The sequence below is a fragment of the Erythrolamprus reginae genome, chromosome 1 (assembly GCF_031021105.1).
Source record: "Erythrolamprus reginae isolate rEryReg1 chromosome 1, rEryReg1.hap1, whole genome shotgun sequence".
Lineage (NCBI taxonomy): Eukaryota > Metazoa > Chordata > Lepidosauria > Squamata > Dipsadidae > Erythrolamprus > Erythrolamprus reginae.
This window is the reverse complement of record NC_091950.1, coordinates 97572327-97599130: the sequence shown is the minus strand read 5'-3', so window position 1 is coordinate 97599130 and position 26804 is coordinate 97572327. Positions and strand designations below refer to the sequence as shown.

General features: G+C 40.2%; 1 protein-coding gene across 2 annotated transcripts in view; it reads left to right on the top strand.

The window, feature by feature from the left end:
* The first annotated feature begins 7292 nt into the window (after window positions 1-7292).
* PRDM11 (PR/SET domain 11) overlaps window positions 7293-26804 on the top strand; it is a 54955-nt gene continuing 35443 nt past the window's right edge. For both annotated transcript variants that reach the window (XM_070760572.1, XM_070760563.1), the window contains exons 1-3: window positions 7293-7536; window positions 22651-22748; window positions 24708-24811. In XM_070760572.1, the coding sequence (XP_070616673.1) occupies window positions 22654-22748; window positions 24708-24811 (199 nt within the window). In that variant the 5' untranslated portion in view covers window positions 7293-7536; window positions 22651-22653. The remainder of the gene's footprint in view (window positions 7537-22650; window positions 22749-24707; window positions 24812-26804) is intronic.

Here is a 26804-nt window from a genome sequence, read left to right as displayed (position 1 = left end):
ACATTTTTTCCTTACCAAATCTGTCCTGAATTGCTAATAACTTTTTTTATTTAAATCTGTATTCCAGCAATGACATATAAGAAATAAAAATTAACTTTTAATAGTTCAGTTTATGCTGCAGCAGAATTGATAATGGATCAAAATGAGTCATACAAAGTGTATTGTTTGATTTAACTTAATCCTCAGTGTAAACTAAATTTTGGGCTATTTAGATTGCCAACAGTTTAAGGCTACTTATTAAGCTTTTATGTTGTTTGCTGAGATTATTAAAGTAGATGATCAGAAACGAGATTATTCCTTTTAAAAAATGAGAGCATGAAGACCTAATATATACTGAGAGTTTAAAATAGACTGCATGTTAACTGCCAAATTTTAATGGGTATTAAGCTTTTTCTATGTTCTCACTCATTACTATGAGATATACATAAGAGTGTCCAATGGAAGGTAAGCTAATCCTAAAATTCAGTCCAAGATGATTTATCAATTATAGTATGCAGGATTGCAGTCTTTAGATGCTTCCACCCACTGCGTACTAAAATATATACCGTATTTTTCAGAGTATAAAATGCACCTTTTTCCTCCCTAAGAGGCTGAAAATTCAACTGCGTCTTATACTCTGAATGTAGCTTTTTCCAAAGCTTTTTTTCCAGCCCTAACTAGGGGCTAATGATTTTCCCAGCTTTTACCTTGCAGGTTCTTTCATTGTTACTTTCTGTGAATAATGTTTTCCAGGGTTTTTTTCATTGCTCTATCTTGCTCTGAATAAGTTTCTTTATAGCTCTAACCAGGTGCTAACAATGTTCCCAGCTCTTACTGGCTTGCAACCTCTTATTGTTTCTCTCTGTGAATAAGGTTTTTTTTTAAAAGCTCTAACCAGGGGATAAAATAATGTGCTGAAGTACACCAGACTAAGGACCCTAGCAGATGAATATCTGGTAAGCAAATTCTTTTTTCTATTTTCCTCCCCCAAAACTAAGGTGCCTTATACTCTGAAAAATATGGTAGATGATCACAATTTCGTTAATAGGTTTTCACAAATTCAGTTAATAAGGATAGTCAAAACCCACACTGAACATGGTATTATTCCATTCCATAGATACATAAATATTGTATTCAGTTTCACCTTTGAATTATATATACTGTACTACAGAATAAATGGCTGAAATTGTACTTCATGGTAAAACTTATAGCTTAATTCACACTTGTTTTTTTTTTCCAGATGGTCACATCATGTCATTATCTAAGTCTATGGTTTCAGGGCTTAATGTATATCCAAACAGGTACTATATTGTATGCATTTCCTTTTTACTATTCTGATATTTATATTACAGTAATAAAGTTGCATTAACATACCTAGAAAGAATTTCATGACCATTCCAATGAATTAACTAGATATTACTGACCAATAAATGATTCTTCTTCTATATTGAGTTAGGGAATTAATTACATAAAATAAAAGCAGAACAGAATTTTTTTTATTTTTTACATCCCATCAATTTATCTGCCCTTTGGAAACTGATTATTGATGGAATGCCTGAATGCACTGATTATAAACAAAAGTCCTCAGAATCCTTGGGTGTGATATGAATGCAAAGATTTTAATCACAAACCCAAGAACCAAGTAGAGAATTTTAAAATGGAACACTTAACAGACCTGGGATGTGGGGAAGGGAGACATACTCAATGACTGATAAACTGAATGTAACTCAATGGAATTTGTAAATGTATTATCAAGGAATTGAAGAGGTTGGAAGAAACAAGGAGAGGCAGAGGCAAATATTGCATAAGTATTCTTTTTCAGGTATGGAGAATGATTACAAAATTTACGAAGGCAAATACACAAAAACACCCATATACTTTTGGCATGGTAGAGAACTGGAGCAGTGGACAGAATCATTAAACTACATACTGAATTATATTTGTATTACCTGGAGATGGTTACTGTTTTAATCCTAAAATAGACCTAACATTTATAAACAATCATTGTTGAATACAAAATTCCAGAGCTAAAACTAGTGAAGTTTCATACTTTTATAAAAAAGGATTGGGAAATGAAGAGACTATTAGTTCTTCCTTAAGCACGTAACCAGCTGGGTGACTTTGGTTGGATGGGTCTGTCTTTCTTCTCCCCCCCCCCCAAGACATTAAGAAGGAAAACACCCATTTTACTAATCTAAAATAAAAAGTTGCAAATGTTTGCCATGTGGTTGAAAAGCCTACTTTTATTCAAATCAGCTTTTTGGCAGTGAAGTGAGGCTTAGTACAGTAATTGTCAAGAATAGAATTTTTAGCTTTTCAATTATGTTTCAAAGTCACTTCCAAATAGCAACTGTGCTTCCTATTTCCCCCTCTACATAATAAATTAAATGTTATATTGACTACTGGTATTTAAACTGTTTTTGTGTATCCATAAAATACAGTAGAGTGTTCCCTCGATTTTCGTGCGTTCGAACTTCGCAAAAAGTCTATACCACGTTTTTTCAAAAATATTAATTAAAAAATACTTTGCGGGGTTTTTCCCTATACCACAGTTTTTCCTGCCCGATGACATCATATGTCATCGCCAAACTTTCATCCAACTTTAATAAATATTTTTTTTAATAAACTTTAATAAATAAACATGGTGAGTAATGAGCTAAATGGTTGCTAATGGAATGGGAAATTGCACTTTAGAGGTTTAAAGTGTTAAGGGAATGCTTGTGATACTGTTCATAGCCAAAAATAGTGTATTTACTTCCACATCTCTACTTCACGGAAATTCGACTTTCGCGGGTGGTCTCGGAATGCATCCCCTGCGAAAATCGAGGGAACACTGTACATTATATTTCAATTTACATGAAGTACCCATAGTAGAACCTTGTAAAAATCCTTGTTTAGTGATAATTGAAATAATTTTCAGGAACATTTGACTTTTTAATGTTATCCAGCTATCCCAAAGTTACCTGTATATCCAACACATCTGGAAGTTAGTAAGTTGGGAAGCACTATTCTAACTTCAAAATCTATCACAAATCTACCTGTACCAAACTCTAGATATACAAAAGGATTAAAATTATTACATTTTTATGTGGTTCAAACCTTCAAAATTCTCACACCTACATACATTAAAAATATTATTTGAACCACATTAGGAGCATGTTTCATTTGACAGATGTTAGTAAAATGTCAGAGAGATTGCTTAGTTTACATATATAGCAGAATAAGGAAAGAATAAATTCTACCACCTCAGAAATCTCAGGTCTTTGCTACCCAAAGATCATACTTTGAAAACAAAATACAGTAATGAAAATCAAACCTTTTTTCCCATCACCTCACCCAATAACTTTACAGAGAGAATGAACAGAATGAATAAAAGTTCAAGGGATAAAAAAACTGCATGAATTTTTTTCTTCTGGTTTCTTCAGAAAAAACATACTGTACTTAAATCCAGTTACTGTTATCACAAAGAGCAAAGGTTATAGAAAATTGTAACAAGATCATTCAGCCAGAGTGCTACTGAAGAACACCAAGGACACATTTGTTATAATTGTTAGAGCAAGTTAATAAGAATAGTTAAACATTTGAGAATTTGATCTAGCCTGAAAGGATAGTCATTAGTGATTTTATTGAATCTATTACTGTTGTAGATTTGACTCTGCATCAATGAATTGTGCTGTTTTGCTTACAGAAAGTGTCTCTCCCCCACTTCTAAAGGAGCTAGCTCAGAAATTTCGGGAGCACAATGAAAAAGGAAGTATGCACTGTAAATGAAAACAATATGCTCCACATATGAAAAGGATATTAGTATGGAAAATCATAAGCAAAATGTTGTTGCTGAACAATTTTGGTAGCTTTCATGTGTGTGGGTACACATGCACAAGTGTGGCAAATCAAAATCAAATACAAAAGCAAATCAGTTTGAATTCTCCCTCAAGCCTAAAAGACCTTTAGCCCTGTAACCCCAAATAATTTTTTAAAAATAGTGTGGTCTCCTATCCCTTCCCTGGCTGCCTCCCCTGCTGACAGGCACTCACAGGTCCTGCTGCTTCTGCTTGCAAAGCAAGAAGCCTTTGGCTGGAACCATGTGGGCCCGTGAAGATGAGAAGGGACGAGTGTTCACTGACAGCTTCTCTCAGCCTGTTATTACTTCTGTGCTATAGTGATCCCTATTTTTGTAGCTCTGTGTTTATTGGTGTCTTACTGATATCAATTTTGAATCCCTAGGAAAAAATGTCAAAGAAAATTAAAATTGACTGAGAGTGCAGGATCTTCATAGATTCCTTGGGTTGAACAAGTACAGCTTAGGAAAAAAATTGGACTGTTAAATTGGCCACATCCATCCAGTCATATGACCACCTAGCCACACCCACCCAGCTGGTCCAGCCCCCAAACAGTTGGAGGGCCTATGAATGGCCCCTTTTAAAAAGTTTGAGGACCCCTGTAATAGAGCATCATGACACAAACTCAGCAACATTTATCTTACTCTTCATAGTATAAGATGTACTGGAGTATGAGACGCACCTTAGCTTTGGGAACGGGGAGCTAGGGAAATATTAATATTAATAATAATATTAATAATATTAATATTAATAACAATAATTTATTAGATTTGTATCCCTCCCACCCCTCTCTGCAGACTCACAACAATAACATTTTTGACAATGTAACAAATCTAATATTAAAAAAACATCTAAAAAACCCTGTCATTAAAACCATACAAGACAAGCATACCATACATAAAACTATATAAGCCTGGGTGAGGTATCTCAATTCCCCCATGCCTGGTGATAAAGGTGGGTCTTATGCAATTTACAAAAGACAAGGGGGGTGGGGGCAGTTCTGATCTCTGGGGGGAGTTGAGTCCAGAGGGCCGGGGCCGCCACAGAGAAGGCTCCTCCCCTGGGGCCCACCAGACAACATTGTTTAGTCGACGGGACCTGGAGAAGGCCAACTCTATGGGACCTTATTGGCCGCTGGGATTATTAGGCATTAGGTATTACTAATTATTATATTAGGTAGGCATTTATCTGGCTAGCGTCCTTGGTCTGGTCAGCTTCAGCACATCATTTTATCCCCTGGTTAGGGCTGAAAAAACCTTTTTGGGAAGGAATAGCAATGAAAACAAGCCTGCAAAAACTAAGGGCTGGAAAAAACTGAGTAGCAATGAAAACATCTTACAAGCAGGGAAGCTAGTTAGCACCTCGTTAGGGCTGAAAAAACTTTTCTGGAGGAATAATGAAAACAAGCTTGGAAGATCACTAGCACCTCTTTAGGGCTGGGAAAAAGCTTTGAAAAGCTACATTTGGAGTATAAGATGCACCCAAATTTTCAGCCTTTTAGGGAGAAAAAGATGCATCTTACACTCCTGAAAAATACGGTACTTCTAGTATAGTACTGTAATTTAAAATTAGTACTGCAAATTCACCAGATATGCAGAATAGTACAGTAAAAGATTACAGAATTCTGGAATGTATTTTAGACCGAATGATGCCTTCTTAACTTGAACAAACTTTTCTTGTAAATTAAGATTATAAAACAGATAGGATTAGAACACTCTCTCCAATATACTTGAAAGTTTGTATCCAATTTTATGTGTAAATTTAGGATACTAATGTGGTAACTCAGATATCTTAAGAACAAATGTGATCTTTAATAAATTGATCATGATGCAGGTATATATTCATTGCCACACAGCATCTTAACCACTAAGAGGATAATTTATACATATTCATCATCATGCTGTATGAATAATCCAGAAACTCAGGTATTGCCACAAAGAGGAAGGAGTCAAGCTATTCGGGACCCAGGGGAAGAGCCTTCTCTGTGGGGCCCCCGACCCTCTGGAACCAGCTCCCCCGAGATTAGGATTGCCCCCACCCTCCCTGCCTTTCATAAACTCCTTAAGACCCACCTCTGCCATCAGGCATGGGGGAACTAAAACACCTCCCCCTTGCCCATGTTGTTTTGTTGATTGATTGACTGTGTGCCTGTTTTTTATATATATATTGGGATTGTTTTATGAAATTACTAATTTTAAATTGTAATTAGATTGGTGGGCATTGGATTTTTATTATGTACTGTTTCTATTCTAATCTATTCTTCAAAACAACAACCCATGGAAACTAATCAAGGACAGAAACAACATGGGAGAATTTCCTGACAGAACAATTAATCAGTGGAACAACTTGCCTCCATAAATTGTGAATCCTCCAACATTGGAGATATTGGACAAACATTTCTCTGAAATGATATAGGATTTCCTGCCTGAGCAGGGGGTTGGATAGAATACCTCCAATTCTGCTGCATGAATTTAGCAGAACAATACGTTGGCCCATTAGCTCAGTACAGTATTGAGTTATTATAGACTATATTAAGAGTCTTCTGTCAATTCTGGTAGATGTCTTGTCAATGAAGGGGCTTCCCACATCAGGGAATTCTAGAACAAAACTTGCTTTATTCAGTATGCCAAATCCTGAATACTAATTACTCCCATTTGCTGGCTCTTGCGTAGTCTGACCCCAGCATTATATCAGACCTCGCGTGTATTTATTTTTATAGAGCCTGATTAGCACTCCCACGCAAACATGAGTTAACAGCAACTTTCCTTGAGAGTCGCAGCCAACTAGATGCACGGAAAATGACTTTTACTTCTAGGAATATCTTTTGTGCTGAAATGCCAACCGTCTGATCCTTTGGGCCGCGCAAGTTTCAAACGAAAACGGGAGGGGGAAAATAAAACCGGAACTCCCGATTCCCAAGGTCGGCAGGTAAAAGGCCGAAAAAAAATAAATCGGGATCGCTTTCCTGGAAAGCGAGCGCCGTGAAGATTCGCTTCACAGCAAAGGCGCACTAGATGAAGTGCACCCCCTCTCCAAGAAAGCCTAGACGTGCCCAGCCGTCACCAATGCATTAAGTTTGTGGGAGAGGGGTAGAAAAATCAGAATATTGGAATTTGAAAAAAAAACCAAAACAAAAAACCCGGTGATAGGTTGCCCGGTGCTCTGCTAGCCTTTTGCTACGGGCGCTGCGCTATTTCTGGCTCTGATGCTTTCTCTGCCGCCGCGGGAGAAACCCGAGAATGGCGGGGAGAAAAGCGGGGGCGTGGGGCTTCCTGGCGCAGAAGCCTGTGGAAAAAACAGAGGGGGCCGAGGAGCATTTGGTGAGGGGGGGGGTGTCGGTCGACTCCCTCGCCGCCGAGGCTGGGCCTGCAAAGCCGCCCGCCCGCCGCTTCCCCTCCTCCTCCGGGTTCGGGGGGTCCCCGGGCTCAGCCCCCGAACGCCCCTCTCTTCCGTTCGCCATGTCATTTCCTGTGCTAATAAGATGGTGGTCACGGCCGGGAGGGAGGGAGCCGCCGCAGCTGCCGCCTCCCCCTCTGCCACCGCGCCCGGCCCGGACCCGGGACCCGTCCTCGCCTGGGACTAACAAGCCAGGCTGGACTGGCCGGGCCGGCGCCGCAGGAGGAGGAGGCAGAAGACGACGACGGGGGCGGCAAAGCGGACGGCCGCCAGGAGAACTGAGCTGCCCCCGGACAACGAGCCAGGGCCCCGCAGTCCCGAGGTGAGTCAGCCCTTCGGTAGCCAAGGTGGCGACGAAAATGGCTGCGGAGGGCAGGAGGGGCGCTGTGTGTGGGGGAGAGCGCTGGTTTGGGGTCTGGGGGCTGTTGCGGACGGGAGGCCATGGCTGACGGTAGAGGGGCTTGCTCTGCAGTCCTCGCCCAGCAGCGGCGGCGGAGGGCGCGGCCAGGCAGGTAGGTAGCCGCCTCGATTTTTTCCCCCCTTCTGGGACGAGCGCTGAGCTCAGGCGCAGCCCAACCCCTTCCTCCCCTCCTGCCGCTGCTGCTGCTGCCACCGTCTCTGCTCCTCTCCTGCCTTTGCCTCTCCCCTCCCTCTCCCTGTTAAAACTACGCCCGGTGAGTGACGTCGATGCGCTCCAATGGGCGGCCGAGGGAAGCCAGCGAGCGGTCCCCCGGAGGGAACGTGTGGGCGGGGTCCCAAAGCAACTGGGTGACTGGAAAGCGCGGCGAGAGGAGGAGGAGGAGGCGGAGTCCGAAGTCGAGGGCGGGGCTTGTTTTGCTTCTCGAGAAAGTGAAGTTGGCTGCTTGCGTCGACTGGTTTTGTAGTAGACTCCGTGCAAAAAAAAAAAAAGTGGATTTTGGATTCCCGTGCAAAAACGGTCGAGGAATGTGCAGTTGGTCCCGCCTATAGGCCGTTCGCTAGGCGATGAGGCAGAGATGGTTTTAGACTTAAAAGATACTAAAAGAGCAAAAATCTATGCTGCCGTACAGGCATGTATAGTCCAGGAGCCTGGCAAATGCCGTGTTGGTCAATTGCAAGGAACGGAAAATAAAGCTGCCAATGTCAGAAATAACGTGCATCGTTCAAGTCACTGTGGCGTACAACTGGAGAAGGGGCGTGATGATAAAACGAGGTCATAAAAATGACTGAACGATACCAAAGGCAGGGGAAAAAACCGATATATTGCGCCTTCGTTTAGTTTGAGGGGAGTGTGGTTGTACAAAACTATCCATTATGTAGAAACGTGTGTTCTTCACTTAACTAAAACCTTGGGTCACCCAGAGTGGATGGTCGAAAAGTCATGACTGATAGAAGAAGAGCTTGCCCTTAAAACTTTTGTCATTTAGATACAGCAAGAGATACAAACTTAAATGGGTTTTTAAAAGGAGGAGTCAATCCATGGTAGATAAAGATGTTAATGCTTGTTCCTTGTTAATAATAATAATAATAATAATAATAATAATAATAATAATAATAATAATAATAATAATTGATCCTTGTTATGGTGGCTTGATTTCTAACATAACAGTCTTTTAAGACTTTTTTCCTCAGAAACATGAACTCTAAAAGATGACCCAATTATCTCTTGTCTCATCTAGTGTTGATCTGTTTATGTGGTTATTTCTTGTTGTCTTTTTGAAAGCCAACCAGCCATCCTATTGCCTGTACATTATCATTACTGAGCTCCTTATTAGTAAATAAACTATTATTTAGATGTTCTTTCCATTCATTATAAATACAACCTTGAAGAAGTAGACTACTAGGCTGATGCTGCTACAGTATTTACATCTTTATTTCAGGGCTTCAGTCTTTCAGTCCTGTGTATTGCATGCTATGATTAAAACAAATAAAGTGAAGTAGGAGTGGCATATTAGCTATAAGCCATATCTGAATAGTCTTGGAAAAAAAGGCAGGTAGTTTCATCAAGAAAAGAGCCATCCTAGGTAGGCACAGAGATGCTGTCTTGTAGTTTCAGTAATTGCATTATTGAGAGCCAGGGTATTTCCCCCCTGATTTTTTCTCTTTGTTAAAGTATTCCCTCCTATTGCAATCAGTGAGAGGAAATTCCAGTACCAGCATGAAGCTAACATAGTTGTTCTTGTTTCCAGAACATTAAATTTTGGAATTTACTATCGATGGGAACATTTTGAAGCATTTCAAGCTAGTGGAATTAGGTGTTAACAATACCTTTAAAAGCCCTTGAAGTATTTTTAATGCATATTCTAAGTTGCATACAATCAAAAAAGAAAAAAAAACTGATTAATGTATCCAAAATTGATTAATGTATCCAAAACCCTATTACCAAAGGTGCTTTGTCAAAAGGTAACTGGATTTTGTTTTTCCTTCAAGATGTTTCACTTCTCATCTGAGAAACTTCCTCCTTAGAAACTGAATAAGCATCTTGGATGAGAAGCGAAACATCTTCGAGGAAAGCCAAAGGAAGTCCAGTTGCCTTTTGAAAAAGCACATTTGGGACAGCCATGACCTAAATCAGTGATTTTCAACCTTTTTTGAGCCGCGGCACGTTTTTTACATTTACAAAACCATGGGGCACATTGAGTGGGCGGGGGGTGGGGGGCGGCTAAAAAAATATTGGACAAAAAAATTCTCTCTCTTCCTCCCTTTCGCTCTATTTCTCTATCCCTCTTTCTCTCCCTGCCTCTTTTTCTCTCTCTCTCCATCCCTCTTTCTTTCTCTCTTCCTTCTTTCTTCTTTTTTGCTCTCTTTCTCTCTCCCTCCCTCCCTCTATGTCTTTCTCTCTCCCACCTTCCCTCTCTTTCTCTCTCTCTCTTGCTTTCTTTCTTTCTCTCTCTTACTCTCTCTCTTGCTTTCTTTCTCTCTTTCTTTCTCTCTCTTGCTTGCTTTCTCTCTTGTTTGCTTTCTCTTTCTCTTTCTTTCTCTCTCTCTCTCTTGCTTTCTTTCTTTCTCTCTCTTACTCTCTCTCTTGCTTTCTTTCTCTCTTGTTCTCTTTCTCTCTCTCTTGCTTTCTCTCGCTTGCTTGCTTTCTCTCTTGTTTGCTTTCTCTTTCTCTTTCTTTCTCTCTCTCTCTCTTGTTTTCTTTCTCTGAGCTTCGCGGCACACCTGACCATGTCTCGCGGCACACTAGTGTGCCACGGCACACTGGTTGAAAAACACTGACCTAAATGACTGAGAATCTCCATAGACATTGAACCACTATTACTTTATTTCTATGATTAGTTATTAAGGAGTCTGCAACTCCTATAATTTTATCAATTCATGAAAATGAAGGTTAACATATCTAGAGATTTCCAGATAGAGAAAAGTCATGTACTGATCAACAACAACAGCAGCAGAGTTGGAAGGGACCTTAGAGGTCTTCTAGTCCAGTGATTTTCAACCTTTTTTGAGCTGCGGCACATTTTTTACATTGACAAAATCCTGGGGCACACCGCCAACCAAAATGACACAAAATGACACTAACACAGTGTATATTATACATATAGTTAATAATATAGTTTCTAAATGTATTTATACTCACTTAGTGTGAAACCTGGGCCTGTTTTGATGAAGACAAAAGGGATATCCTAGCAGGAATGGTAGTTTGCGGACCCATGTTTAATTTCCCCACGGCACACCTGACCATGTCTCACGGCACACTAGTGTGCCGCGGCACACTGGTTGAAAAACATTGTTCTAGTCTAACCTCCTGCTTAGGCAGGAAACCCTACACCACTTCAGACAAGTGGTTATCCAACATCTTCTTAAAAACTTCTAGTGTTGGAGTATTCACAACTTCTGGAGGTAAGCTGTTCTACTGGTTAATTGTTCTAACTGTCATGAATTTTTTCCTTAGTTTTAAGTTACTTCTCTCCTTATTTAGTTTCCACCCACTGCTTCTTGCTTCTTCTTGAATGAATTTATTATTCCATAAGCCTACAACATCCTATGTCTCCTAAATGCTGTTGAGTACATAATGTTCATTTCACAACAATTTAGATCAAAGAGGTCCTCTTAAAAAATAGTAGCATTTATATTACATTAAGATGGCTTTTCAAAAACTGGGACTGCTAGAATATGTAATGGAAAGACACTTTATTAAAATATCCTATAGTATGTGCATTATTGTATGTATAGTCCAAGACTTTTCTCACCAACTTGAATATATTTCTTTTTCCATACCTTTTGATACCGTATCATCTAGTACTAAGTAAGTCTTGGGTCTCTCTTTCAGAATGTTTAATATACATCCTGGAATTCAGATGACAGCTGCTAGTTATAGTATGAAATATTTTAATATCTTTGAATATTTGGGTATTCAGTTGATCTGGCAACTAAATGTAGAATTGAGACTGCCTCTCAAAACTGGGTCAGGGTTTTCAGATTAGAGATTTAATAAAGATAGTTGCACCAACTTCATTTTGTTTAGTCTTTCTGTTCTTTGTGGTTTTATGGAATGGTAAAGTTCTTTGGTATATATTTCTCAACATGGATATCTCCAGCTATATTGGACTTCATTTTCCATATTTCATAAAATGACACTTCAAGTTGTAATTGGAGGCAGTAACTATTCATGCAATCCTCAAAACTTGTTAGTGAGTTAACTCACTTTTTAATTTACACAACTGAAAGAAAAAGACATCTTTCACAATGCATGGATTATTCCTTTTGCTGCAGCACAATCCTAGAAGAAGATACATTTTAGATTGAAAACATTACATAATGCACTACTAGCTGGCATTATTTTAATATTGATAAGAAAAAATAAAACTGTACATTGTGTTTTTGCTTTTGTTTTCCATTGTAATGAAAAATAGTCATTTTTTTCTATTATTAAAAGTAGTTAGAATTCCAAAAGTAATTTGAAATTGCATTTACTATTCTATTTGCCCAGATATTGTCAATGAATTTTAAAGATTTTGCAGAAGAATATATAGACTGCTTAATCTCTGGTTCCCAAGAGCTGTTCTTGCAATGCTGAAGGAATTGTCAAATTGTAATTGTTGGGTCAGTAAAACACAGGTGTTTTTTTTTTAAATTAACTAATCTTGATAGTTTGATATTAAAGATTTCTACATAAAGCTTGATGAAGTCCTTGATATGGAAAGGATTCCATACTTCTCTTGTAGAAAAATATGTGCCAAAATTTGCTGAACTAAAAACTCGAGAATTCTTTAAAAGAATGTGTAAGTGTCCCCAAAGTGATCTACACACTAAGAATATTGAAGAAAGGGATGCAGCACTTCTTTGTGTAGAAGTGGCAGGACTGTAAATTCCCAGCAATCTTAACAGACACTTATCTTTTAATTCCATGGACAGTAAATACAAATGGAAAGTAGAATGTTTCCAAAGTAACTGGCATGAGTAGTGGGGAATTTGAATCCTTGTCTTTCCTCTTACCTTATTCCAGGCTTGGTTTAACCATGATTAACACTAAGAAAGTATATCGACAAGTGGCTGTTTTGCAAATATCCTCTGTGATATGCTGAAGCTTCTATAAATATGTTCACAAAACATGAGAAAGGATCTTGGCACTGCCCGTAGTGCTTATTTGCAGTCAACATTGCTTTTTATCCCTGTTATGCTCTGGGCTACCAATTGTTTGCATACCTTAGGAGATCGTATCAGTCACCATCTCCATGGAAATGTAATTCAAATATTGGATAGTATCTTCATTAGATAAATAACAGCATACCTTTTGATACACTGATTTTTTTTTCCTTGAAAGAGTGCAGAGTGCTGGGCACTTGCCCACAAGATATTTACATTATTATTATTATTATTTTATATAAATAGATGGAAAACTTAAAAATAAAAATAAAAAGAATAAACGGGGATGCATACACTGTACTAAAAAATGTAGCAAAGTTGGAAAATTTACTTTAAAGTTTTGCAATAAGTAAGAATAACCACACAAAGATATGGCCAAAATCAATGCAATATTTTAATAGTCTTTTTATCCTATTATCCATAATACTTATTAAAGAAATAATGTATAATTTTCGGGTGCACCAAACCTGAATGAGACAGGATTTTTGAAAGTGTAAAAGCAGCACCTACTATTAACATCTTGGAAATAATTCCTTGCAAATGAACTTCATAGGCAGGATTGCGCAGTTAAGTGAGCTTGGAGGAGAATTTTCCCCTACATTAAAACTATTTTCTGTCATGCATAGATGCATAAGTACTGGTAACAAAAGTTAGAGAGCACTAAACTCTCAGATGGAGGTATTGTTTTATTAAGGATTGCAAGTGCCTTAATTATTTAGCCACAATTTTTGGAGCTCTTAAAGGCGAGGGAGGGAATTGATAGAATGCAAAAAATAATCTTTAACAGCAGAGATATTTCACTCTACCTGAAGAGAGCTGAAAAAGACTCTTTTAGATCCTTTAGGTTGGATATATTCTTGTCTCTAATCTGCTTTTTCCTGGGTAAAAACCATAAAGTCCATGGTGGTATAATGCCTGAGAAAGGGAATATCTGGATTACTAGTCAGGATTCATACCTTGGCTCAGTACCAAAATGGCCATGGTCACTTTGTTTAATAGATGTGTACAAAGAAGTAGATATTTGATGTGAGTGCATCCATGTTCGTTTTATTGGAACTTTTTTTTAAAATAATCCATTTGACTATTTGGAATTGCGTTAAAATCACCCACTATTATCATATTTTCAATTGATAATTCAATTATTTTATCATGTAGATCCTTGTAAAATTGTTTTTGGTTGTCGTTTGGTGCATATATAGATATAATGATGAGAGGTTTTGCTTCTAATTTTAATTGTACAATCAAAATTCTGCCTTCTTGATCACTATATAGTTGTTTTGTATCTTTGGAACTTTTAATATGATTGAAGATGTTATCATGGACAATATTGTTTTATCGCTTGTTGTGAGCCGCCCCGAGTCTTCGGAGAGGGGCGGCATACAAATCTAATAAATTATTATTATTATTAATTAAAATTATAATATGGAGTGTCCTCAGTATGCATATGATGCACAGCTGTAAATCTCATTCCAGCTACAGCTGGTATTGTCTATAGATGTCTTGTCTGATTTGAATGAGATTTAATAAGACAAAATGGAATCTGAGTGTGAAAGAGCTACTCTTAAAAAATAGTAAGGCTGATCCAGAACTCACTCTATATTTAGATTTAAGAATGGTTTTCAACATGGCTTTGCTATTTGATGCACAGATGTGAACTTTGGCACCAGAGACATTCTTTCATCTTTGATTGATTGTAACAATTTCTGTATAGCCTAATGATGTTCCCAGAGTGACCCATCTTAGTACTGTATATAGATTATGGTGGGGTTGCCAAACTTGGCAATTTTAAGACTTGCTATGCTGGCTGGAGAATTCTGGCACAAGTCTTAACGTTGCCAAGTTTGAAGATCTCTGGATTATGGTAAAGCAGTCTATACTTTACAGATACCTTTGAAGTTACAGTTTGGTCTAAAATATTGCACTTAGGGTTGCACTGAGTCTAAAGCAGGGGTAGGCAAAGTTGGCTCTTCTATGACATGTGACTTAAACTCCCAGAATTCCTGAGCTAGCTTGATTGGGTTCCAAAAACTAATTTTGTATTTTCAAGGGGCTCGTTTGGTATATTAAATGCCTAAATGGCTTAGGACCAAAATACAGTGATCCCCCGTTTATTGCGTCCCCAACCATTGCGAACAGGGTACTTCGCTATTTTTCAACCCGGAAGTCAAAAATACCATCTACGCATGCATGCCGGGCACGCATGCGTAGATGGCAGCGGCTTCCCTGGGTCTTCCCCCTCTTGCTGGCGTCAGCGAGGAGTTTCCCCACCGCCCACGCAAACTCCTCGCTGCCGCCCGCCCTTCGCCCGCCCACGCCGTTCATTCTCGCCGCTTTTGAGCTGAGTCCGGGAGCGAATTCGCTCCCGGACTCAGCTCAAAAGCGCCGAGAGCCAGCGCCCCCCGGACCCCCAACCCGGGTTTGGGGGGCTGCTAGGAAGCCCTCCATGCCGGCGGCAAACAGCCGCCCCGCCCCCAATCTTCGGCTCCTCGCTAGCGCTGTGGGAGTAAAAACACCGTCTGCACATGCGCAGACGGTGTTTTTACTTCCGCACCGCTACTTCGCGAAAAATCGATCATCGCTTGGGGTCCTGGAACGGAACCCTCGCGATGATCGAGGAGGGACCACTGTACATGAAAAACTCTAATTTATGTGAATACTATATGCCCAATTTCTAAGGGCACAAATCAGTTCAAAACAGAATTAAAATACTTTAATTAATGAATTACTCTACCAAGATAAAATACTTTTTCTTCAAATCCAATCATAACATTTCTTTCTTTCTAATCTCTTTTTCTCTTAGTTGCTGATAATTACCGAAGTTCTATATTTATTATATGCAGTACTGTGAGAGCTCAAGAAAAAACCTATTAATTTTTTTATCATTTAAAACTTTCAGGCCATGTGTGAGTAAACAAGAAAAGGAAATTTTAGTAGAAATATTCCAGTTATCAAGTCCTTTGTTTTTACCAGCTATTTTCTATATTGAAATGTGCATAATATATTTAACTTTTTGTACTCTTTGGGGAAATTTAGAATGATAAATGTTGACATTTAGCATGCCTGGTGGAATTAGCAAAAGATTAATGAACAGATTAGGAATTACAAAGACTGATCTCAATGCAAAGTAGTAGGGTTAGAATTCATGAAGATAAAATATTTTTCAGATATTGAAGGAAGACTACAATTTCGTTTCTATACTATACTATGTTAACCACATGAGGGGGAAAATGTCTATATCAAATACAACTGCTGTTTTGTTTATAGGTAATCTGCATTGTCTTTTATTTCTTTTTAAAACTATTTCCCCTCTTCCTTCCCACAACTTTCTCTTTCTTCAAATCCAGTCATAATAATCTATTTTTCTCTTTGTTGATGATAAGTTCTATATTTATTCTCTGTGTGTGTGTGTGTGTGTGTGTGTGTGATGAAGTGAACTATCAATTGTAATAGTTTGCACACCAAAATATTTTATTTATTCACATCATTAACACCCCAACTCTAATAGTCTCTTTTAATTAATCCTATCACCCATTTCCTCTCACTTATGACTGTAATTTGTTGCTTGTATCCTTAAGATTTTTATTAATATTGATTGTTTCTTCATTGTTTATTTGACCCCTATGACAATCATTAAATGTTGTACCTCATGATTCTTGACAAATCTATATTTTCACTGAGAACATATGCACCAAAGATAAAATTCTTTGTGTGTCCAATCACACTTGGCCAATAAAATAATTCTATTCTAAAAGGCTCTTCATTACTATTAATAGAGGTAACGCTCTCAGTAGACATTCAGACAATTTTATTGAATGATATTTATTTTTTACTATTAAAGCATAAACTAATACATACAACAATGACAATCAAAACAAAATTGGACCAAAGAAAAAATAATGAATAGTTCACATAATATGCTTTTTTACTATAATGCAGTGGTTCTCAGCCTTGGGGTCGGGACCCCTTTGGGGGTCGAATTACCATTTCACAGGGCTCGCCTAAGACCATGGGAAAAGACAAATTTCCAATGGTGTTAGCAATTAAAGCTTCTATTCTGGCATCTCGGAACATATTTTTACAATCCAACCAATCAGGCATTTACAGGGGGGTGTCCCTCTGACCTCTTGCCAATCAGCTTAAAATCTGTTGGAAGAATTGGTGCTAAACTTATAGTTGGGGGTCACCTCAAGATGAGGAACTGTATTAAGGGGTCGCGGCATTAGAAAGTTTGAGAACCACTGCTATAATGGAATGTAGTTCAGAGTTGCTGGAGGGAGGGACTAATTGTCTTAGCCTGGCAAGTTTTCTGTTTGTAGGTGAACAACAATAAAGAACTGTTCTGAAGTAATTCTGCCTATTGCTCTTGGCTCTTTGGGATTGACATTTACAGCATTATAAAATTTACATTTTAAATGTGAACCAGGAAGGAACATAGATGTTGAGAAATAAATTAGTGATTCATAACTCAACACCAGGCTTAACACCTAAGGTAATATACTTGTAGTCCGCAACATATAATCACAATTGGGACTAACTTTTGTTGCTAAGTGGTGGGGTTGCTGACTGAATTGCAATCAATTTTACTACTTTTTGACATGGCCATTAACCAAATCACTGCAAATGTTAATTGAAACAAAGGGTGGATAAGCAAATCTATCTCCTTCATTGACTTTGTCCTGCAGCATCATAGCCACAAGTAGCAGGGTGCTTGTTCTCAGTGGCTGGAAATGGGCTATTTGTTGCTCGTGTCCAGGTTCCTGGCGGATAAATCTCCTCTCCTTTCAGCTACAAAAACAAGCACCCTGGTACTTGTGGCCAGGATACTGCAGAATATATCCCCCCCTCCATTCCAGCCACGGAGAATAAGCAATGCTGCTGAAGGAGTGGACTCCTTGCCAAAGGAACATCTGTAAGAGATGTGCGGGCCAGGAAGCGGGTGCACTCTCTTGGGAGAAGAAGGGAAAAGAAGGAGCAGGGGCATGGCTGCTTGTTCTCGGTGGCAGGAAGGGGCGGGATTTCTCACTTGTGTCCAGGATGCTGGAGGAGAAATCTCCCCCTTCCAGCCACCGAGAACAAGAAGTCCTGCCCCTGCTGCTCTCCTAGGGCTGTGCAGCGATTCTCACTCTGCCATTTGTAGCTGGGATTCTGGAGGAGAATCGCCGCCCTCACCTGCCACCAAGAAGAAACGCTGCTGCTGTTTCTCTTCTGGGGTGCCTGAGCTGATCAGGCACTCTGGACTGTGGACAAACATCACTGGGGGCTGGAGGGCTGGGGGCCACGCAAGAAGCCCGTTCAGGCAGGGAGGGCATCGATCTCTGGGGTGGCAGAGGGTCGGAATATTCCGGTACTGCTGGGGAGAGGCAGATATGGCGGGGGCCACGGAGTTAGCCGTTCCAGGGGAACGAGGGACCGTTGCTTAATAATGATCCCTTGTTCTGGCTCCGTGAGCCCAAACTTGGACACTGGTGATGAGTGTAATTCTGGCCCTGGGCTCAGGTTGCTGCTGCTCAATGCCAGGTCGGTGGTAAATAAAGCTCTCCTCATCCGGGATTTGATCCTGGATGAGGAGGCCGACCTGGCATGTATTACTGAAACCTGGCTGGGCCCGGAGGGAGGAGTTCCTCTCTCTGAAATCTGCCCAGCCGGGTTTCAGATATGGCATCAACCTCGACCCCAGGGAAGGGGGGGAGGAGTGGCTATTGTTGCCAGGGAGAGTTTTTGCCTACGTAGACTCATTGCTCCAGAGATTGCGGGTTGCGAGTCTCTCTTGATGAAGTTGGACTTAGGGGTTCAGGTGGGCTTATTTCCCACCTACCTGCCTCCCAGCTGCGTGTCAAAAGCCCTGCCTGTGCTACTCGAGGAGGTAGCCGGGTTGGCAGTGGAGTTCCCCAGACTTATTGTCTTGGGGGACTTCAACCTGCCGTCACTCGGCGAAACCTCTGGGTTGGCACAGGAGTTCATGACCACCATGACAGCCATGGACCTGACTCAAGTAGTTCAGGGTCCGACTCAGGAGGGGGGACACGCACCTGACATGGTATTCCTCTCCGAGCAACTGAGTAATTGTCTGAGACTAAGGGGCTTAGAAGCACTGCCTTTGTCATGGTCAGACCATTTTCTGCTACGGCTTGACTTCCTGGCTCCAATCCTTCCCCGCAGGGAGGCGGAACCAATGAAGATGTTCCGCCCCAAACGCCTGATGGACCCAGAGGGCTTTCAGACGGCGCTTGGGGTTATTCCAGATGCACTCGTCCACAGTTCGGCAGAGTCTCTTGCGGAAGCCTGGAACAAGGCTGCAGCGGAGGCTCTTGATCGGATTGCGCCTTTGCAACCTCTCCGTGGCGCTAGACCCCGTAGAGCTCCATGGTTCAACAAGGAGCTCCGGGAGTTGAAACGCCAGAAGAGACGTCTAGAGAAGCGATGGAGGAAGAGTAAGTCTGAATCCGATCGAACACTTGTAAGAGCTTTTATTAAAACTTACAAAGTGGCGCTCAAGGCGGCAAGATGCGTGTATCATGCCGCCTTGGTTGCATCAGCGGAATCCCGCCCGGCCGCTCTGTTTAGGCTGACCCGCTCCCTTCTTAATCAGAGGGGAGTTGGGGAGCCCTTACAGAGTAGTGCTGAGGACTTTAACACGTTTTTCGCTGATAAAATCGCTCAGATCCGGGCGGACCTCGACTCCAATTGGAAAACAAAGTCGGCTGACAACGAGTCAGTTGAGGTGACTGGGGCCCGTACTTGTCCACCTGTCTGGGAAGAGTTTGATCTGGTGACACCTGATGAAGTGGACAAGGCCATTGGAGCTGTGAGTTCCGCCACCTGTTTACTGGATCCGTGTCCCTCCTGGCTGGTTTCGGCCAGCAGGGAGGTGACACGGAGCTGGGTCCAGGAGATTATTAACGCTTCCTTGGGGAGGGGATCCTATCCATCATCCTATAAAGAGGCGCTCGTGCGCCCCCTCCTCAAGAAGCCTTCCCTGGACCCAGCCGTACTTAATAACTACCGGCCAGTCTCCAACCTTCCCTTTATGGGGAAGGTTGTCGAGAAGGTGGTGGCACTCCAGCTCCAACGATCCTTGGAAGAAGCCGATTATCTAGGTCCCCAGCAGTCGGGTTTCAGGCCCGGTTACAGCACGGAAACTGCTTTGGTCGCATTGATGGATGATCTCTGGCGGGCCCGGGATGGGTTTATCCTCTGTCCTGGTGCTTCTTGACCTCTCAGCGGCTTTCAATACCATCGACCATGGTATCCTTCTGCACTGGCTGGAGGGGTTGGGGTTGGGAGGCACTGTTCTCCAGTGGTTCTCCTCCTACCTCTCCAGTCGGTCGCAGTCGGTGTTAGTGAGGGGTCAGAGGTCGACTCCGAGGTCTCTCCCTTGTGGGGTGCCTCAGGGGTCGGTCCTCTCCCCCCTGCTATTTAATATCTACATGAAACCGCTGGGTGAGATCATCCAAGGGCATGGGGTGAGGTATCATCAGTACACTGATGATACCCAGCTTTACATCTCCACCCCATGTCCAGTCAACAAAGCAGTGGAAGTGATGTGCCGGTGTCTGGAGGCTGTTGGGGCCTGGATGGGTGTCAACAGGCTACCTTTGAAAAGTATTCGGAAACTTCAGATCGTGCAGAATGCAGCTGCGAGAGCAGTCATGGGCCTACCTAGGTATGCCCATGTTTCACCAACCCTCCGCAGTCTGCATTGGTTGCCGATCAACTTCCGGTCACAATTCAAAGTGTTGGTTATGACCTTTAAAGCCCTTCATGGCACTGGACCAGAATATCTCTGAGACCGCTTGCTGCCGCACGAATCCCAGTGACCGATTAGGTCCCACAGAGTGGGCCTTCTCTGGGTCCCGTCAACTAAACAATGTCGGTTGGCGGGCCCCAGGGGAAGAGCCTTCTCTGTGGCGGCCCCGGCCCTCTGGAACCAACTCCCCCCGGAGATTAGAACTGCCCCTACTCTCCTTGCCTTTCGTAAACTTCTTAAGACCCACCTGTGTCGTCAGGCATGGGGGAACTGAGACATCTCCCCCGGGCATATACAATTTATGAATGGTATGTGTGTATGTATGCGTGTTTAGAAAATGGGTTTTTTAAAATGTTTTTAGTAGAAATTTAAATTTGTTGTAAACTGTTTTTTCCACTTTGTTGTGAGCCGCCCCGAGAGTGCGGAGAAGGGCGGCATACAAATCTAAATAAAGATAAAGAAGAAAGATAAAAAAGAGGGAGGGAAGTCCCAGCCGGCCGGTCCTGGTTTACAGCTCTGCTCCCTTAGGAAGCAACAGCCAGGATCCTGTCTCCATGTCTTTGGGCACATAAGCTGTTCTTTGCATGAATACATGCCAGATACCAGGCCAAGTGGCCAGTGCTTATGCACACACCAGAAACAGGAAGATCATCTTCCCAGCGAGTGCATGCACTGACTGTTCTTTCGGTTTTTGGTGACTGAAGAGCAGCTGGCTGATGCAACGGAAGAGCAATGCCTGGAGAGATGGCTCTGTGTGCCACTTCAAGCATGGGCGCCATAGGTTTGGCATGATGGCCATAGTGTGTTTACATCTATGACTTTGCCAGGGTAGCAAAGCTGTGGGATACAAGTGGGTATACAAGAAGAAAGTACTGCCCTGATAATGAGGTGCAATATAAAGCAAGGTTATTGACATAAGGTCTTTCACAGTTGAAAAATGTGCACACCTGAGCCACCTGTAAAAAGTGAAAGCATCGGGCTCATACTAGTGTTGGCGGCTGCGCATGGCCATAAAATTTGGCATTTTGACGTAACCACTGCATTCCTCAGTACTGAGTTAGAGGAAGAAATGTACATGGTTCAAGCACCAGGGTATGAAATTAAAAAGCCTAACATGGTGCACAAATTGAAGAAGGCCATTTATGGCCTGAAGAAGTTAGCCAGGAATTGGAATATCTGTTTATATACTGCATTGAAGAGTCTTGGATTCAAGAGTTGTTAAGCTGATGGTTGCTTAGACACTGGAAAGTTACAAGGTGGGGTTGTCAACTATTAGCATGTGTAGATGATCTTTGTTTCATTGCAAAGGTTCTATCACAGTAAAAGGTATTTGGAGGGAACTCTGAATGTGGGGCTTCAAATACAAGTATCTGAAGAATATTAAATTATGTCTCTTCCAGTCGTGAAGGGATGAGTGCAGGGGTGGGCTACTGCCCGGACGGGGCAGGGGAGAATGCAGTAGGGTAGCAAAAATGAAGCTCCACCCCAGAGCACCTAATTTGCACTGAAAGATGTTGAAAGAAAATGCAGGGCGTCCTGCATAAGCCACGCTCACAGTGTGGTAGTAAAAATTTTGGTAGCCCTTCACTAGAGGAGTATTAAGATATTCATGAACTGAATGGTTCATGGTACTGCATGGTTGTCTAAAGTTATAAGCAAGAAATCTTTGCCTGATTTAGCATATCTTGGGCCAGTTCCTAAATTCTCAATATGCATCACATTCATAGTGTTTTAGGAAGTACGAGTTGTAGTTCAAACATTCTGAAACATCAGATTTGGGGGAACTGGTTTAGGGTACTATCAATAAGCTTGGAGCTGATCTCCAACCAATAGCTGGACAATTAGGACGATTACTCCAAATGGGGTCATTTATCTGACATTATCTGCCACTGGCAAACATTTTTATGAAAAATGTGGGGCTTTTCATATGATGATGATGGCTTGGTATTTAATTTTGATTGTGGATGAAATAGCTACACTTTGGCATTAAAATGTTAATTAAATACATTTTATGAATGCTGTTTCATATCAGCTGGAAAATCAATGTCTTTCAAGATCTGTTTAGGAAAAGTTGTTTCAAAATGAAATTTTACATTGTTACCTTTTCCTCCTTTTTTATAGAACATGACTGAAAAACTAAAGGATTGCTTGGGTGAAATGGTAACAATCAAGACAGAACCATGTTCTCCATGCCAGGAAGAAGAATATGGACAATTTGGGTAAGAGTCTTTAAATTTCAAACTCACACCATTAAAACATAGAAATCCCATACAAAGACAAATAAGGGGGATATGTGTATTGTGAGGTCACAGTGTATAAATCATGGCATTTATTTGATGGATTTTTATATGCCACCTTTATTTTTTGTTCATTCAAGACAAAATAGCATAATGCTTCTGCCTTCTACTTTCCATCAAAATAGCAACCCTGTCTGTATAAAATAATTTGGGAAGTATGTTCAAGCTATTTAAGATATTAATTATAAGATTGATTTGAAAACATCCTTTTTTCTATGTCACCCGTGGTTTGGTAATCATGTGCACCGAAGCTATTCACCTTTTCCCAACCTGGTATAGCAACTTGGGTTAAGGGCAGGGGTGGGTTCTAACTTACCTTGCTGCTGGTTCACTTCCTCCCATGCCATGGGGGTGTGCCTCATGGGCGTGCATATGTGCAGTGGCAAAAAAAAATTTAAAATTAAAAGCCAAAAACAAGATGGCCGATGCATGCACAGTACCGGAAACCCAGCTTCTGCGCAGAAGAAAAAAAACAGGAAAAAAATCCACCCCCACCCCCAAATAATAAAAAAAATGTGGCGGTGCCCATGGACCAGCACCAATTGAACTGGTTCCATGACATCACCAGAGGTTTGCTACCTGTTCAGATGAATCAGTTTGAACTGAGAGGAACCCTCTTCTGGTTAAGGGGAATAATATATCTTCTTGTACAGAGAAAACTAGAGCACCTGTTCATAGCACAGAGTGGAAAATATGACCGAGACAAATGCCTCTTTGTATTTCTGAAAGAGAGGGATTCAGCACAGGGCAGAGTTGAGAAGAAGTCCTGATGTTGAATGGTTGATGGTTTGGTTCATAGTTCAGTACTAAATCATGGTGTTTGGTGAAGGCTGCCTATTGCTAAATAACTATAATAAATGTGGCAACAAAGCCTTCTTTTCAGTTAGTCTTCTTCCCTTCCCATTATTGTCTATATTGTTGTTGTTGTTGTTGTTGTTATTGTTATTGTTATTATTATTATTATTATTATTATTATTATTATTATTATTATTTAGATTTATATGCCGTCCCTCTCTGAGGACTGCATACACTATATATCTATATATAGAAACATAGAAACATAGAAGTCTGATGGCAGAAAAAGACCTCATGGTCCATCTAGTCTGCCCTTATACTATTTCCTGTATTTCATCTTACAATGGATATATGTTTATCCCAGGCATGTTTAAATTCAGTTACTGTGGATTTACCAACCACGTCATATATCTACCCTATGAAAAATTGCCCACCCATGCTGTAAGGAATTAAAATAGCAAGTCAGAATAATATTTGTAGGATAAGAAGCAAACATATTTACTGGTGCTGAGGTATTTTTGTCACTTAAGGAGGAAAAAGGAAGCCGAGGACAGAAGCCATTTGAAAATAGTTGAATGTACTGAAGTTTTGGCACCACATCTACAAATTTCTTTCAGAAATGACCTCAAGGAAATTTGTAGACCTGGTCCTGGACTCTAGTAGATCTAATTTATTTGCTAGTTTGCTCAAGAGAAGTTCTAAGAAGTGAGAATTCAAAATATTTTGAAATAGGTAGTAACATAATTAGATGCCAAGAAGCAGGAAATTATTTTAGTCTGACTTAAAACAACATTTTTTCTTTTAACGACCCTGTAATTCTTTGCGTAGTCAGGGTGACTGAATGGAGCTAAATGTTTATTGGCTGATGTTTATTCCTGATGCCTACACAGAGCTTATAGTAAATATTTTCTCTTTGCACCTATTTAAGTATCTGTCACTACCACAGATCAAATGTTTCCAGATTGTGAGGAAAGAGCCCAATCTCTAGGCCATCAGCCACTCTAAAACAACAACATATACTTGTTCTAATTTCTGTTTCTTCATTTTCTATAGTAGAATATTACATGTGTTCTCTTATTTTGCCAGGTCTCAAAAGTTTGACTCTCACTCTATGGATGTGGAGCCTAAAAAGTTAAAAGGAAAGCAGGAGTTGGCTATGTCCAAAAGTTTTCAGCAAGTTGATTTCTGGTGTAAGTATTGTATTGGTGATGTAATATTAAAAGGGGGTTGAACTTGACCTGTAAGGTCCCTTTCAACTCTAATAATAAATAAAATAAATAAAGGATTTAAAATAGAAAATACAGTGAATTATTATTATTATTTATTAGATTTCTTTGCCGCCCCTCTCCGAAGACTCGAATAGAATAGAATAGAATAGAAAGTTCACAGTTGCTATCTTAACAACAGTGGTAAAACAAAGGAAAGGCTGTGCAGCATTTGGTCCATATTGGTCCTCTTACGATTCCACAATTGTTTTTTCTCCTCACAATTAAATTTTAAAATGATATTTTTTCTAAATTTCCCAAACTTCATAAGATGCTGACCGTTTCACATGAAATCTCATAACTGTTTAAGCAAATATTCATAATCATGATATTTAATAACCTTGAAAGGTTTGGGCTACTTTAAAATTACTTTTTAAAATATTTATTTGGTGCCACGGTATTGTGATACATGATGGCATCAGTAACTGAAAAGGTTTCCAACCCTACAGCTAAAAAGTTTCATATATTTTTTTACTATTAAATAATGTAGCTTACTATTTACTATTATTTACTATTAAATAACCAAGAGGCAATTTTAAGTATATTCTGCAGCATGACTTAAATCCATGAAATCAGCTAAGATATACTAAAATTTGAAGGACAGAATTTTCAAAAGAGAGGCTCAATAAGACTACTTCACAACAGCCTTTGTCTGTCATACATGTAGATACCACAGGAAACATGGCAAACTTTGTCTGACAGATTTGACTTTAATTCTCAAATTGATATTGTCCACCGGAAAAGTATTTTCTGTTTCCTATAATGCTAGTTGACGTGATATTTTTATTAATCTGTAAAATCCTTGGTGCTCTCTGTACTTGGTTGCTTGTTGCAAATGTTTCTTTCCAGAGTAGAAGAGACAGACATAAAGGAGCTAATTTTATTTTACTTCTCAAAAGGGACATAATCAAGTAATGTGACTTATTTTTACTTCAATTTACATCCTAGCTCCTCATATTAGATTTTTTTTTAAAAAAAATCACAAGTGTCCCATGATGTAGCAAAATATTAAATTTACTTTAAAAAACCATTTTGCCAGCAGTTATTTCAATTTAATAGATTTGAGTATAGGAGATAACCTGTATATAGAGAAAGCAAAAGTCAACCAGGAAAAAAAAATCTGTCAGTCTGACCCTATACAGGTAGTCCTCAATTTACAACCACAATGGAGCCCAAAATGCATGTTGCTTAGTGAAACATTCGTTAAGTGATTTTTACTCCATTTTACAATTTTTCTTGCCACAGCTGTTATGTGAATCATTGCAGTTGGTAATATGGTTGTTAAATGAAACTGGTTTCCTCATTGAATTAAGTTTAAGTTTAATCAGATTTGTATGCCGCCCCTCTCCGCAGATTCGGGGTGGCTCACAGCAATAACAATACAATGTAAAACAAATCTAAAGTTTAAACAAATCTAAATCTAAACAAAAACAAAGTTAATTTAAAAAAAACACACCCCAAATTATAACCAATCATACATACTAGCGTACCATGCATAAATTTTATAAGCCTAGGGGGAGGGAACATGTCAATTCCCCCAATTAGCTTGTCAGAAGGTCACAAAAGGTGATCGTGTGACCCCTGGACTCTGCAATCATCATAAATATGAGTCAGTTTCCAAGCATCTGAATTTTGATCTTGGGACCATGAGGATGCTACAGCATCCAATGATACTGTAACTTAACAGTCACTAAATCAGCTGTTGTAAATCGAGGATTACCTATATATCAAGTCCAATAGAGATGTGCAAAATGTTTGTTACAGCTGTTTTAGACTTGTCCATGCTTAAAGTGAAACATATATTTGGGGTATTTGCGCCCACGTATAGAACTAGGAAATAGCCAAGTGTATAAAAAATTAGAAGTAAGCAACCCTAGAAGATTACACTGCCCTAGAAGATTACCAGCAGTTGAGGGAT